Source organism: Symsagittifera roscoffensis, chromosome 8 (assembly GCF_963678635.1).
Source record: "Symsagittifera roscoffensis chromosome 8, txSymRosc1.1, whole genome shotgun sequence".
Taxonomy (NCBI): Eukaryota; Metazoa; Xenacoelomorpha; order Acoela; family Convolutidae; genus Symsagittifera; species Symsagittifera roscoffensis.
Window position 1 is genome coordinate 18,711,410 of NC_087069.1, and position 13,391 is coordinate 18,724,800.

Genomic DNA, 13,391 nt, shown 5'->3' on the forward strand with positions numbered 1-13,391 from the left:
GAGAATCAGAAAACATAGAGATAATATTTTATTCATTCAATCTGTATTACAAAATTAGAGCAAGCAATATAGTAAAAAAAAGAAATTTGTACAATAAATAGTGCCGTAGAAACCAATTGAGAAAAAAATATATTGTTTGATGGAAAGGCAAAATGAAGCACATTTGCCGATCCAAAGCTGCTGTAACACATGACAATTTAGCATCAATCGAATTTCAAAATACTTTTCAGTATAAGTCATAATCACAAAATTCACTTTTTTCGGAAGTTTAAGTTTCAACGCATGAAACTACAAGTCTAGACAAGACCTTCATCAGATGTGCATTTTATCAGTAAATTGTGAACAAAATTAGCAATACTAGTTAACGTTACATTTCAAGGAGCAATAGTTTAAGTTCTCTGCTCCGTTCGTTTATCATCCGTTCGTTCTCAGTATTTGCTTAACAATGAGAAAACCCTAACTTACGCTAACTATGCTAAAACATGGCTCTTATGTCGACATATCGGTTATCTCATACAATCATGAAAAGAACATGCATATAATTTGAAACAAATAGTCGTACTTAAGGGTCATTATTTGCACTTCTTAGTTGACGTTGGTACGTTAGAATTCTCACATTTGGAAGGCTACAGCACGCCGCTGTTGACTCACTAAGTTCGCATGCCGCAAACGGACGTTCATTCTTTCAACTTTTCGCATAGAGTAAATTTGAAGATTTTCATACGAAAGATCTACCGATAGTTTAAGTTATGCTCAAACACTTTTTATTATTTAAGCCTACTCTTTCTAAATGACATCCTTTCAAAACTATGAACGTCAATTGACCATTTTGACTAGATCGATGAGACGCTCAAACAATAACTTTCGAAAAAAACATAGCCAACAGACAGTTGAAAAAAACGCCAATGAACGCAAGGAAAGAGGAAAAAACATTCTTGGTTGTTTTAATGTTTTATGAAAACATTGTCAGCAGACAGGAGGAACAGTTTCGATCACTCAGGAAAAAAGAAAAAAAAATACTGACTACATTTTGAATAGTTATTTATTCAACTTTCGATTTTTGAAAAAAAATACATCACGTTATAGTTCTTTGAAATTCAAGAGCCTTCTTTTGACATAGTTTCGCTATATTCAACCCACTTTTTGAAAACTAGATGAAAAGGAAACAAGACTGCTCGTATCAGGGCGAAGCCCTGAATGTTCCCACTGCCTTTTAAGGTTTATGGAGCAGCAGTAATAGCAAAAAAAATTTAAATGAAATAAAATAAAATTTTTTTTTTCTAAAATTTGAAATTTTTTAGGAAAATCATCCCCCCACACGCCATATAAAGTACAAAAAGAGAGATTTCGTTCCTAGTAACAAATCAATCATGGCAAATAAGCTTCGTTCAACCAATTTGGAACGATTTATAAAATGGATTAAATCTCCGCTTACGCGTTAATAGCGCGAATTATATCGCGCGTTAACTGTCCCAAATTGCTCAAAATGGCAATCTTTAAACCCTCATAACTCTACGAAAAATGATCACAGGTGAAATATCTTTTCAAATTTAAGCTCAGGACAACAATATCTTTTGAATGATATAAAAAATTCCGTCAAAAATGGCTAGTTAAAAAGTCGAAATTTGTCTGAAGAAAAAAAAAAACCCACCAAAAGCACAAATATTCCGTTACTTTCGTACCGAAAGTCGGAACAAAAAGTATTCCGCTGGGAAGTCTAATAATTTAACTTCACTTTCGAAACTAGAAGTCGTTCGCGTTCGTATTTCAAAAATATAGAAGGGCTTCAAGCTCTTTCAATTTGAAGATCAGTTCATGACTGACATAGATAAAAATTATAGACTTCCCATGCAAATTTTATTCAGATCAATTGTTAATTTTAGTATTGTACTAAGAAATCTAAAATTGAACTATACTGTCGATTAACTAGAATTATATCACAATTTTTGTAACTTCTACACTTATGCTTTTCGATAGTCGAGTTTGTCTTCTTTTTAACAACGAAAATGAGCGGAACTTGAAAAGAAATCAGAAGTCAAACCGATCATTAACATTAAACCAAAAAACTAATACGTTAAAAAGGTTGCTGAGAAAAAATCATGCATAAAAAAATTTTTCAAAGACTTTCAAAAGCCTGTGAACAGTGGCGAAGCAGTAAATTGAGAAATGCTTACATATGATTCCTCGAGAATCCTAAAAAAACTTCGTAAAAATAAAAGCAGTCATCGGGATTTGATGCCTCACCCTTCCGCTGACTAGACACATTTTTCAGCATCTAGGCCAAATCAGCATCTCAAGAGTGAACAATTTACATACTTATACCTAGCAAACTGAAAAAAAAAACTTTTATCATCTTGAGCCTTTTCGGCTTCGAATTTTAAATTACTTTCGTTACAATTCAGAAGACAGATCTAACAGAAGAAAATTGTTCTTATTGTTTCAAACTTTTTCAATTCAAGTTCTTAATTTCTTGACTTTGCTTGGAGCGACTTCCAATGCCATCTTCACTTCTTTTCTACTTTCAGCTAAAAGCAACAATCGAGTCTCAGAAAAACGAAAGTCAAAAACGATAGAATAGATGAACGTAATGTAACTCAACTGATGTTAACTCAACAGATTGCACTTCATGTAACGACAGACGGAATTTCAACTAACTCTAAAAACTAATCAACTAAAACTGGACATCAACAGGTGTCAATCTTGAGGCGACCGGTGGCGCTTTTTCTCGCGAGGCGAGCCATGTCTCCTTTCACGGGGCGGACTATACTCCCCAAAAACAGGTGCTCGTCGCTCCCGATTACTGTGGGGAGAATCATGTTTTGGAGATGTGCTTTCTGTCTCATTGGGGGAGATACTTTCACTGTCAGTGGACGGTGTTTTATATCTGTGATGGGGGGACCTTTGGTCTCTATGTCTGTGGGATTTATGTCCTTTTTTGTGATGGGTTTTATGCAATTTATGCTTGGGCGATTTGCTGTGTTCTCTAGGGGAGGGGGAACTGGGACCTGTAGCGTGACCAGGAGGAGACCGATTCGCCCGCCCATCGGGAGATCGGCGCACCCTCACTCTTCGCCTGTATTTTGGTCTTACATTGTTGCCGCCCGCTTGAGGGCTGCGGTAGAGGCCTTGCCTTGCCGCAGCGTCTAAAAATAATCATCAAAAGTTCGAACACCTTTCTTTGTCGTTATTTAAAACACCTTAAGAATAGGCAGGGTATTTTTCACTACAACGAATGATCTCCGTATTCATGCTTAGAGCGGTTTTTTTATTCTAAGACCAGTTTGATTGTAATTTATACAATTATTAATTGAATTTAAAAAAGTTTAGATGGCAGAAACAGAATAAAAAATAGATTGAGAAAGACATCTGAGCAATTTCTATTAACAGAATGACAAATACTTAAATGTGTACCCTCAACGAACGGAACTAGAACCAAACATTGAACACTTTTAACAAACTCAAATCATCATGATCTGTGAGATAGATAAATGTAACAAGGAGCACTATAATTAAGCGCGACTGAGGCTTGTCAGTTTTTCTTTCAAATTGAGTTAAAAATCAGCTAAAAAGACGACTTTTTCCTATTATTTTTTTAACTTAGTTTCTACAAACTTGGTTCGTTTCAATTGAAAAATTACGCTTTCAAATTATGTTCAAAATTATCTCATGGTTTTTTAGCCAATTTACGTTTAATTTAACGGAACAAAACCAACTAACAGAAACTAAAGTACTGATCCAATTAATCAGAAGTAGCAACAAAAATGTTTTATTTCAGATGCAAACAGATAGGTTTTAATTCAAACTCCTCGGATGGTTTTTGTTCAGTTGCTACTTGTGATTCCGTCCAGCCCAGAAAATTGACCATTAAATTATCATTCTCGAGAGCACATAGTGAGCAATAAACATGAAATCTAGATATAGTCGATAGACTATTTATGTATTAATGAATCAATTTATTGATTAACAGAAGAAAAATAATCGATGGATAGAGATAGCATTATGAAGTAAAAATCAATTAGCTAGAAAAGTTTTCGAACGCGATAAGCAATAAGATTTTCAGCAGTTTCAATTGGATTTAATTTTCAGTTTATTTGCTGTCAGGCGCGACCAATGGGATAGGCATATTCCCGTCTTTCTGGTTATGAGGGATTGAAATTTACAGTTGAGCACCGCACTTGCCAAACAAGTGTGTATGTTGTTCGGGGGGTGGGGAGGGGGGGGGGACTATATAGGGCGTGGGGGTGGGCAATCGATAGTGCTAGCTGCCACTGTAGGGTGGCAGGTAACAAGTAGTGACTGGTGTTGTCTATTGAGCTCTGAAATTAGGGTTCTGTATGTTCTGCTCTGCCTTTTGGTAGAGAGGGTTGTCCCCTTTAGCTCTCATCTCACCTTCTTGCGCCTTGAGGAACGCCTTGTACTCTTTCTTCTCCTGCACCACCACGTACGCCTGCACAAAAGAAACGATTCAATATCTAACAACTTTTTTGTCGTCTAACAGGCAAATTTCCTTTTTTGGAATCTATTTTAAGATAGAGGCATTATTTTTCACAAATCCTACAAAATGCAGTTTTGGACCTTTTTTGGAAAAAGTTAACAATAAAATGCGGTTTCCTGTTGCTCACTCCTTAGCGTTCGCAAAATTAGTGAACCACAAGCCCCCTTAAATCTGCTCATTTTATGAAACAAGTCTTTAAATTTGTACTTCATAATGAACTATTGTTTTTCTTCACACTGATGGAAAGTGACCGAAGCTACCACTTTGAAGGCGGCAAGAAGAAATGGGGGGCTTCAATGAGATATCAAAATTTAAATTGACTAGTCTGATTCCGTGACAAGCTACTACAACTGACATTAAGGCATATTCAAAACTAAAAAGCACGCATCAAATAATATAGACTTACCATTCGAGATTAACATTGTATTCTATCACCGAAAAATTATGAGTTAAATTATGCTTCTCACCTTCCAGCCTATGATGAGGAGGAGTCCGACTATAAGCACCAGTATAACCACAATCAGCACAATGATCCATGCAGCAGTACCCTCTGTGCACATCAGATTAGAGTTGTACTAAAAAAAAACTTCATGCGCTATTGACAAAATTTTGCTATTTATGATTTTATACAGGGTTTCATGGAACAGCGAAAACAGAGCGTCATCGCGGTTTTTTCAAAGTTTATGCACAAGGACAAGTAAACGCATAGACAAAATTGATAAACTAAATATTTGACGCACTGCGCACTGTAAATTAAAAGCATAATTAACACGAAGACTGAAACTAAAGGCAATTTAAACCTCTTTCAACTTTTTAGTTTCGAAGACAAAATGTATCAGGATGAAGTTCTTTGAATTAACAAAATATATATTGCGAATTTTTCCGTTAATTAAACCCAAGTTAAGACGCAGACGCAAAGCTGCATTCTACAAACAAGCAAAAAAAAGTAGCTCTTAACGGGGTCAAAAAGTGAAAAGTAAAAATAATAGAAAATCTGCTGTGCCGGAACCGCAACGACCTGGAGATTAAAAGTCACACGTCCTAAAATCTGCGCCACCACGTACGCCTGCACAAAAGAAACGATTCAATATCTAACAACTTTTTTTCGTCGTCTAACAAGCAAATTTCCTTGTTTTGAAATCTATTTTCAGATAGACATTATTGGTGTCTAACACGAATTCAACGCTTAATTTTCAAAATGTATCATAACGTCAAAAATTGGATATTTACCAAGCCCGTAGCTGACTCTACATTACATCTCTATTTCATTTTCTATTTTTTTTCAGAATTGGCATAGTAGTCCTTGGGAAATTGAACAACGTCCAAAAATGGGTCAAAATGTCAAATAGCTGATTCTTTACCAAAAATTGAAAAATTCGTTTATACTGAGGACCCTAACAGCTTGTTTTTCGATTGAACCTATTTCAGTTTTGGCCATGTAGTTTTCGAGAAAAATCAAAAGTTTCCAAGAAACGGAAATTTCGAAACCCAGCCAATCAGAGATTGGAAAAGAGAAATAAACGCAAGTAAACAAAAAACACTGATTTGCTGAAAAAATCTAACCTTTCGAATTTCAAAGAAAAAAATAGATGCCCTTTAAGCTCTTTGAATTTCTAGAACGATAAATGACTGGCGCTTTTTTGATAACATTAACTGAACTAGAGAAAACTGGATCAACGCATAAGGTTTTTATTCTGTTGGAAATCTAAAAATCAAATTCCTCTTTTGAACTTAGAAATCGTTCACAATTTTTTGCGCCAATTCCACGTTCGTATTTGAAGAGTGCTATTTACGTCACTTTTAGCAGATGAATTTCAATTGAACTCAAACAGGGCATATATACCTAAGTGCATTCACAAATTCATCAATATGTATGAATGCACATCTGTAGTTATTAGACATTTAAAACTTTTGCTGAAAAAAAAATCAGCAAGACCTATATAAGAGTCTTCACTACGTTCAGTACTCTTAAGCATGGCCTTTTCATAATTTCATCTTTAACTTTCTACAAAAACTAGATCAAAGCCGCTATGAAGGGAAATTATCTCGCACCTCTTTTTTCGATTGAACCCTTTAACTCAACTTTGGCAGCGTACTTTTTGACTAAAAACTCCTGAAATTGTCTGCAATAAGTCCAAAATATAAGCAGAAAAATCCCAACTCCTGTTTTTCCGATTCACCTTTTATTTCTGATTGCATATTTTTGCGCCAATATTTTTTTTAGAAAACACTATTTGTTAAGCGATGATTTACAGAATCTGTTTTTTCTCGCAAACCCTTAGTTTAGGATTGGAACGGGTAATTTTCGAGAAAGAGAAAACTTCAAATTTTGGACAGTTTCTGAGACCAAAACTCTTTTACTACTGAATAATGGTGAGGCAGAGCTTATTCAGGGGGATCTCCAGAACACTTCTTTTAATTGAACCTTTAATCGCAGATCTGTCAAGGAAGCTTTCGAGAAAAGGAAAATATTCCAGAAAAATGGGTCAAAAATTCCCCGCAATGAATTTTTTGAAGGTTGTAGAACGTCCGGTGAAGTTAAAAGAAACTAGCAGAACATCCAAGCACACAGGGGAGCAAGTGGGAACAAACCTGAAAGTTCTTAAGCTTCAATAAAAAAGTAAGTGAGAAAAGCAAGCAAGAATTTTAAGAAAAAATGTTTACAGGAAAGGTCTAGTTCCCAATTACAAGACACCTGCTTTCATAAATGTCAGAATTTTATGCGCATTTTTGTTCATATATATCTTTTTCTCAGATGTCTGTTGACAAAAAAATCAGAGATTTCGTTCTAGAAATCGATCACATTTTTCGTGAATTTTACACTTTAGCTGTTCGATAGGGAAGTTTGCCTTCCTTTTAACAAAGGAAATGAACTGAACTTGAAAAAAAATCACAAGTTAAACCGCGAAAAAGTGGATTTGAAATTGAACAAACTCTTTTGAACACATTAACTACGCTCACCAAAACATCAAACATTCTTCCATTGTTATTGATGTAGACATCTGCTGAGCATTCTGTTCTTATTAAAATAGTGCACCTTCGCCATATAGCATCGTCTGGGGACTGTTCCGAGTCGGTAATATCTGTGAAGTTGAACTTATCCTGAAGTTTGCACGAGTCCCCCTTCAATTCTTTGAACTCGCATTTTGCTGCGTTTACATATCGCTTTTCCTCGCACATAATGTTGCTACACTCTTGAGTTTCGCAGATATCACAAAACGGACCTAAACCAAAGATTGAACAAATAGCAACAAGTCATATTTCTAACTACCAAAAAAAATCAAAGAAAGAGCAAAGAATTTATCACTACATAAACGCATGATTTTCTTTGATTTTTATTTTTAACTTACTAGATTCGTAGAAAAACAAATCATTTTTAATTTTCAAGTATCTTTTATTGGAGACTTGAAATAAAACTAAACCTTATTGAGAAAACTGGATCAATATGCAAATATACTTCCACTAGATAACAGAAAAATCAAATCCATTTCGAGCTCAAAGTGAAGCTCCACTTTTTGCGCCATTTGCATTTTTTTTATAAAGCGCCAAATTTGCTTTCATTCGGTATTCATAGTAATTTGAACAAAGAGCTTCATGGAAAATCAAAAATATGAAAACAAAATACCGGAAAACCCGTTTGAGCACGGGCAGTCTCCGTTGCATCTACATTCTCCGCTCGTGCGGCCATTGCAAATCAATTCGTCTGGAAAATTTGGGTCTTGACATTCGGAGCTCTTCACACAATTGCAATTCCGGTCTGAAACAAATTCACCTGTCATCAATCTAACTTCAAAGTAATCAAACTGCGAATAGATCAATCGCATTTGACTAGGCAAATGAATCATGCTTTTTTTTGGAAAAAATATATGAACAAACGTCAACATAGCCAACCAACAGTTAAAAAACTATAAGTGATTTCAAGCAAGCAGACCAGGAAAAAATCTTTATTTAAAAAATTGTCAACTACCGACTTTTTAAGAAAAAATATATAAATTTGGAGCTCTTTAATTTCAAAAATATTAACACTTAAGAAAAAATACTCTAAAATTGACAAAAATGGATCAATACCGCTGGGAAACCTTGAAATTAATTTCCACTTTTTGGACCTTAAGTTCAATCATGTTTTTTCGCGCCAAATGCACTGACGTTACACGCACGAGCGCCTTTCGCGTTACTTTTAGCAAATGAATTAACAGCCCTAGAAAAAAAGACCTAAATAAAAGTTTTCACTTCTTTCATTGACACTTAGACGGTTACCTACCAAAAAGTAGACAACTCATTAAAAAGACATCTACTCTATTAATCAATTAGAATCGAGAACAAGAAGTAAACTTAGGAAATAAATAATCCCTCTACTTTTTGACTGGTATGAAATAAAGGTGGTCTACTTTTTGACCGCACTCCCACTTAGACGTAGTCGTCAATTTTGTTATCTTTACATCGGGAACCGCTTTTACTTTATTGTCAGACTATTTGCCTATTCAAATTAGTCACCCTCTACTGGGGGATACTCCTCTAACAGCCAAAGACTTTTGTAAACTTCAACAAACCAAACTGGGACAATTTAACACAGAGGGGAAGCTGAGCTTCGCATCACTTGCGATACAACACAAACAAAAAAAAGCATACCTCTTAACTTAAGTTTTCGTAAGTCTCGATAGAAGTTCATCTTAGGCAAAGATGCCAGACAATTAAAGATTAAATGAGCAACAGAGTGAAACTAACCAAACCGAAACAGAGCCGAAAATGTTTGAGCATACAAAAATGGAGCCGAAAAAATCAAATTTGAAAAATTTAAGAAATCAATAATAATAGTAATAAAATAATTTACAAAATAAATTAGTAATTCAAAAAAATTGAGAATTTTCAATTTCTTCCCTGAAAGTACAGTGAGCAACACTTCCCGTTTTAACTTCAATGAAAGTTGCGTATAGATTAGGAAAAATCCGTGATTAGTCAACTAAGCCGATGACCTTTGAGCAGACACAATTTGAGTTAAAAAAAAATGATTTTAGAAATGTCATGAAAAAATCTTACAGAACAAAAAAATCCGTGATAAGTCAACTAAGCTGGCAATCGTTGAGCAGATACAAGTTGAGCAGAAAAAACATGATTTTTTTAAAAATTTTTTAAATTGTCAAGTTCCTCTAAAAAACACAATGAATAACACTTGCACATGCAATTACTAGGAAAGTTGCTTACAGCGCAAGCAAAATCCGTCATGTGGCAACAAAGCTAACAATCTTTGAGCAGACACGAGTTGAGCCAAAAAGAAAAGCTATAAAGTATAAATGTTCAAGTCCCCCTGAAACTACATTGAACAACACTCGCACTTGCAACTACAACGAAAGTGGTTTACAGCACAATCAAAACCCATGATTTGGCAACTAGGCCGACTAAACTTAAACAGACAAACGAAAGTCCGACAATTCAAATTTACTCGAAAAAAATTCAATTGCATATATACTGAAAAACCCCTGACTGGAACCATTGACCTTGAGTGTAAAGGCAACTGAATTACCTCTAGCCCAAGTGGAAACGAACCTGGAAGTTCTTAAGCTTCAATAATAAAGTGAGTAAGAAAAGCAAGTGAGACTTGTAATAAAAGCTGTATACAGGAAAAAGTCTAGTCCCGATTAAAGACACTTGTTTTCGCGAAGGTAAAAAAGAAATTGAAAAAATACTTTACGAAAACGTTTACATGATGAATGTTAACGTTGCAGAAAAGTAAGAAACACTAAAAAGGCGGACGAGCTCCATACTTCCGCAGACTCGACCGTTTTTAGATAATGATTAAACAGACTAAATCAAGAAACTGACAATAGAGCGCGATTAAATCAAACTTGAGAACCCTTACTAGAAACACGGAACTTTTAATTTTTTGATAAAAATAAGGATGAAAGAAAAAAAAATGACAGGAGTTTAATTTTTACGGCAAAAAAGAAGGAATGACAGCAAAATTTTTTCAAATTTTAAAATCTTTTTCACCACGGTACAATTTAGCCGTCAGATGCACAAGTGACCTTTCACAAACAAAATGAAGTAAGGGCAGATATACTCATGATTTTTTTATTTTTATTTTTAAATAGGCAGTTTTGTAAAAAAAAATACATATCTTTGAATTTTCAAGTATCTTCTATTATGGACTTATTAGATGAAACTAAATCTAATTGAGAAAACTGGATCAATAGGCAATTACACTTTCGCTCGAAGTATAATTCCTTCTCTTTTGCCTCGAGAAGGAAACAGCCAAGAGTCAGTTGGAAAAAGGTCAATGTACGCAATGAAACCGAGAAAAAAACGCATCCGAACTTCAAAGAAACAATAGATGAACTTGAAGCTCTTCGACTTTCTAGAAAAACTAATGATTGGCTCTTTTTGATATAATTAACCCAATTTGATAAAACTGAAAATGAAATTCCACTTTCAAATCTAGAAGTAGATTACATTTTGTGGGACCCCTACACTTTCTCTGTTCGTAGTTTGCCTTCATTTTAACAAAGCAAACGAACTGAACTTGAAAAGAAATCAAACCAAACCGCAAAAAACGTTGAACTCTTAATCAGTTAGCAAAAACAAAACCACACAATCTAAATAAGTGACTTCTCTTTGGTCGTGTCGTGGACACTTTTGGATACAAGTGATTTGAATACCACTTGCAGCTTATCGCAAATATAACAGGGCAAACAGAAAAAAATGAAAACACCCTTGCTTATGCCAAGAGTAATTATACTGAAATCTGAGTTGCTAAATTTAGAACCAACATAAAAAACACTTTTCGAATGAACGGGCACTTTTAGAAAATGCAGGCATGCTCAAAATAAGTCTCTTGCTTGACGAAAGTACAGATTTCGAGATGAAAACAAATTTCAGTCATCATGTGAACAAATTAAAACCGGGGAAAAGTCTATTACCCGATGAAAAAGTCCAGATCTGCAAAACTGCTGCTTATCGAATGAGTAATATTAAGTTAACATGGCTGCTCACCAGCATCATATTTATCAGGCTTGTCGCATCGGCACGCCATAGAATTGGATTCTGGATTACAGTAGCAGGAACCTCGGCCATAGCAGGTTTCTCCCTCGTCTCCCTAAGCATTGAATTTGATCTAATCGACATAATTGAGACGTAAATTATACTAATTTTGAATATCTCAACAAGGATCTAGAGATCATTTACACGGATTTATTTCCTTGGTAACCCACTTTGGATAAATAAGCAGACGGTAAAACTGATCAGTTTCTTACCTTAGGACAAGAATCGGGGTCACATCCACAGGTGATGCCAACATACTTGTTGCCAAGAGAGTTCGCGTTGCACTCACACTCGCCACAGTAACACACTCCATTCCCGTTACAGGCCTTCAACGAACTACTTTTACCTCTGCAGGCCTCGTCAAATGCCCCGTCTGATTTCCCTTGGTCAGCTGGACAATCGCATTTGGATCCATGCCAGGAAGGTTCGCAAGCACAAACACCGCATTCCAGATCTCCATTCACACACCTAAAACGATAGAAAAGTACTGAAAGAGGTACATGTATTTTGAGATGAAGAGTACTGGTAAAGAATTACTTTCCGCATTCACACTCTATTTATTTTTTACATTACTTTACTCCAGATATCATATTGATCTAAGCGTCTGACATATTGGAAAGCGAATAGTTTTTAAGGAAAAGAAAATGAAGAAAAAAGATGACCTAAGATATAAACTTAAGTTTGGCAAGTTTTTCTGGATTTGCACATTTAAATAGCCGAGGAAAGTGTTAGTCGATAGTATAAATGATTTTTTTTGTGCGCGGTGTGGTGTGCTAAAACGATTTGATTGCTTTTTCATCCGATGCTTGCATTTCAGACCGTAATTGGTATAAGGAGGTAATTGGCGAACATGCAAATCAGTACACTTGTAAAAATGTAAGTTATTCCGCATCTAAAAACGAGTTAAATAGTTTTTGTGAATCAATTTGCTAAGGACGCAAGCCATATGGAAAGTGTCACACGGAAAATTATCATGGAAAACATTCAAGTTATCTTAAACTAATGTCTTTGCCCAAAACTTGCATTTCTTCAATTACACTTTCAATAATGTTTGTTATTAAATATCAAATATCAGCAAATTTAGAGTCCATTTTTACAAATAAAAAGGGCTTAAAATGGTGACTTTTTTTATTTCAATAAGCCCTGAAACAATAAGAATTATTCTTTCACTTAATCTTCAAATTCTCCTAAGATACACTTGCAAATAACTAAAAAGACTGCTCGTACATCAGGGCAAAGCCCTGAAAGCTCAGACAGTCCCTTATTTCATATCGAATAGTTTTTAGGAAGAGAAAATATTGAAAGCCTTTAAATTTTGGACAATATCAAAGTCTGAAACTATTAAGTCGTACGAAATTAATACGACCGATTAGCTAGCCTCAATTAAATTTGGGAAGATTTTGTTATGCGGGATAATTCGCCACGCATGAACAAATCGGCATTATGAATAAACTCTTCAAAGCGCGCATAATTTAGTCCAGAACAAGGCCTAGTTGGCAATTTTCAAAACCCCAGAACTTTACAGAAAACAATCTGAGGTAAAATATCTTTTTTCAATTCATCTCAGAAAGTCTATATCTTCAATGGGGTATAACAATTTGTTGTTGAAAACTATTATTATTTCGATCGGCGAAAGTTGACTGCATAAAAAAACAAACCGAGAGTCGGAACAAAAATGTGACCATTCGGATAAACATGAGCTTCAAAACATACAACAACTTGTGCTTTAATTTAATACGAAAATTCTCATAATTGGAGAAACGCTCAAAAAGGGACCTTGAAATATAGGAAAAGCCGCTTGCGTGAAATACTCGGCAAAATTCTATTCGGTACGTGTGTTATTGTGCGCGTACATCTTTGC

The 13,391-nt window shown here is 35.0% G+C and overlaps 1 protein-coding gene across 1 annotated transcript in view; it reads right to left on the reverse strand.

Annotated features, from left to right (window-relative positions):
* Positions 1–15: 15 nt before the first annotated feature.
* LOC134853019 (integrin beta-2-like) overlaps positions 16–13,391 on the reverse strand; it is a 493,953-nt gene continuing 480,577 nt past the window's right edge. Inside the window, exons 11-16 of the mRNA XM_063868934.1 lie at positions 11,743–11,998; positions 11,483–11,585; positions 8,121–8,252; positions 7,457–7,719; positions 4,963–5,070; positions 16–4,447 (exon numbers count right to left, since the gene is read on the reverse strand). Of these exons, the coding sequence (XP_063725004.1) occupies positions 4,307–4,447; positions 4,963–5,070; positions 7,457–7,719; positions 8,121–8,252; positions 11,483–11,585; positions 11,743–11,998 (1,003 nt within the window). The 3' untranslated portion in view covers positions 16–4,306. The remainder of the gene's footprint in view (positions 4,448–4,962; positions 5,071–7,456; positions 7,720–8,120; positions 8,253–11,482; positions 11,586–11,742; positions 11,999–13,391) is intronic.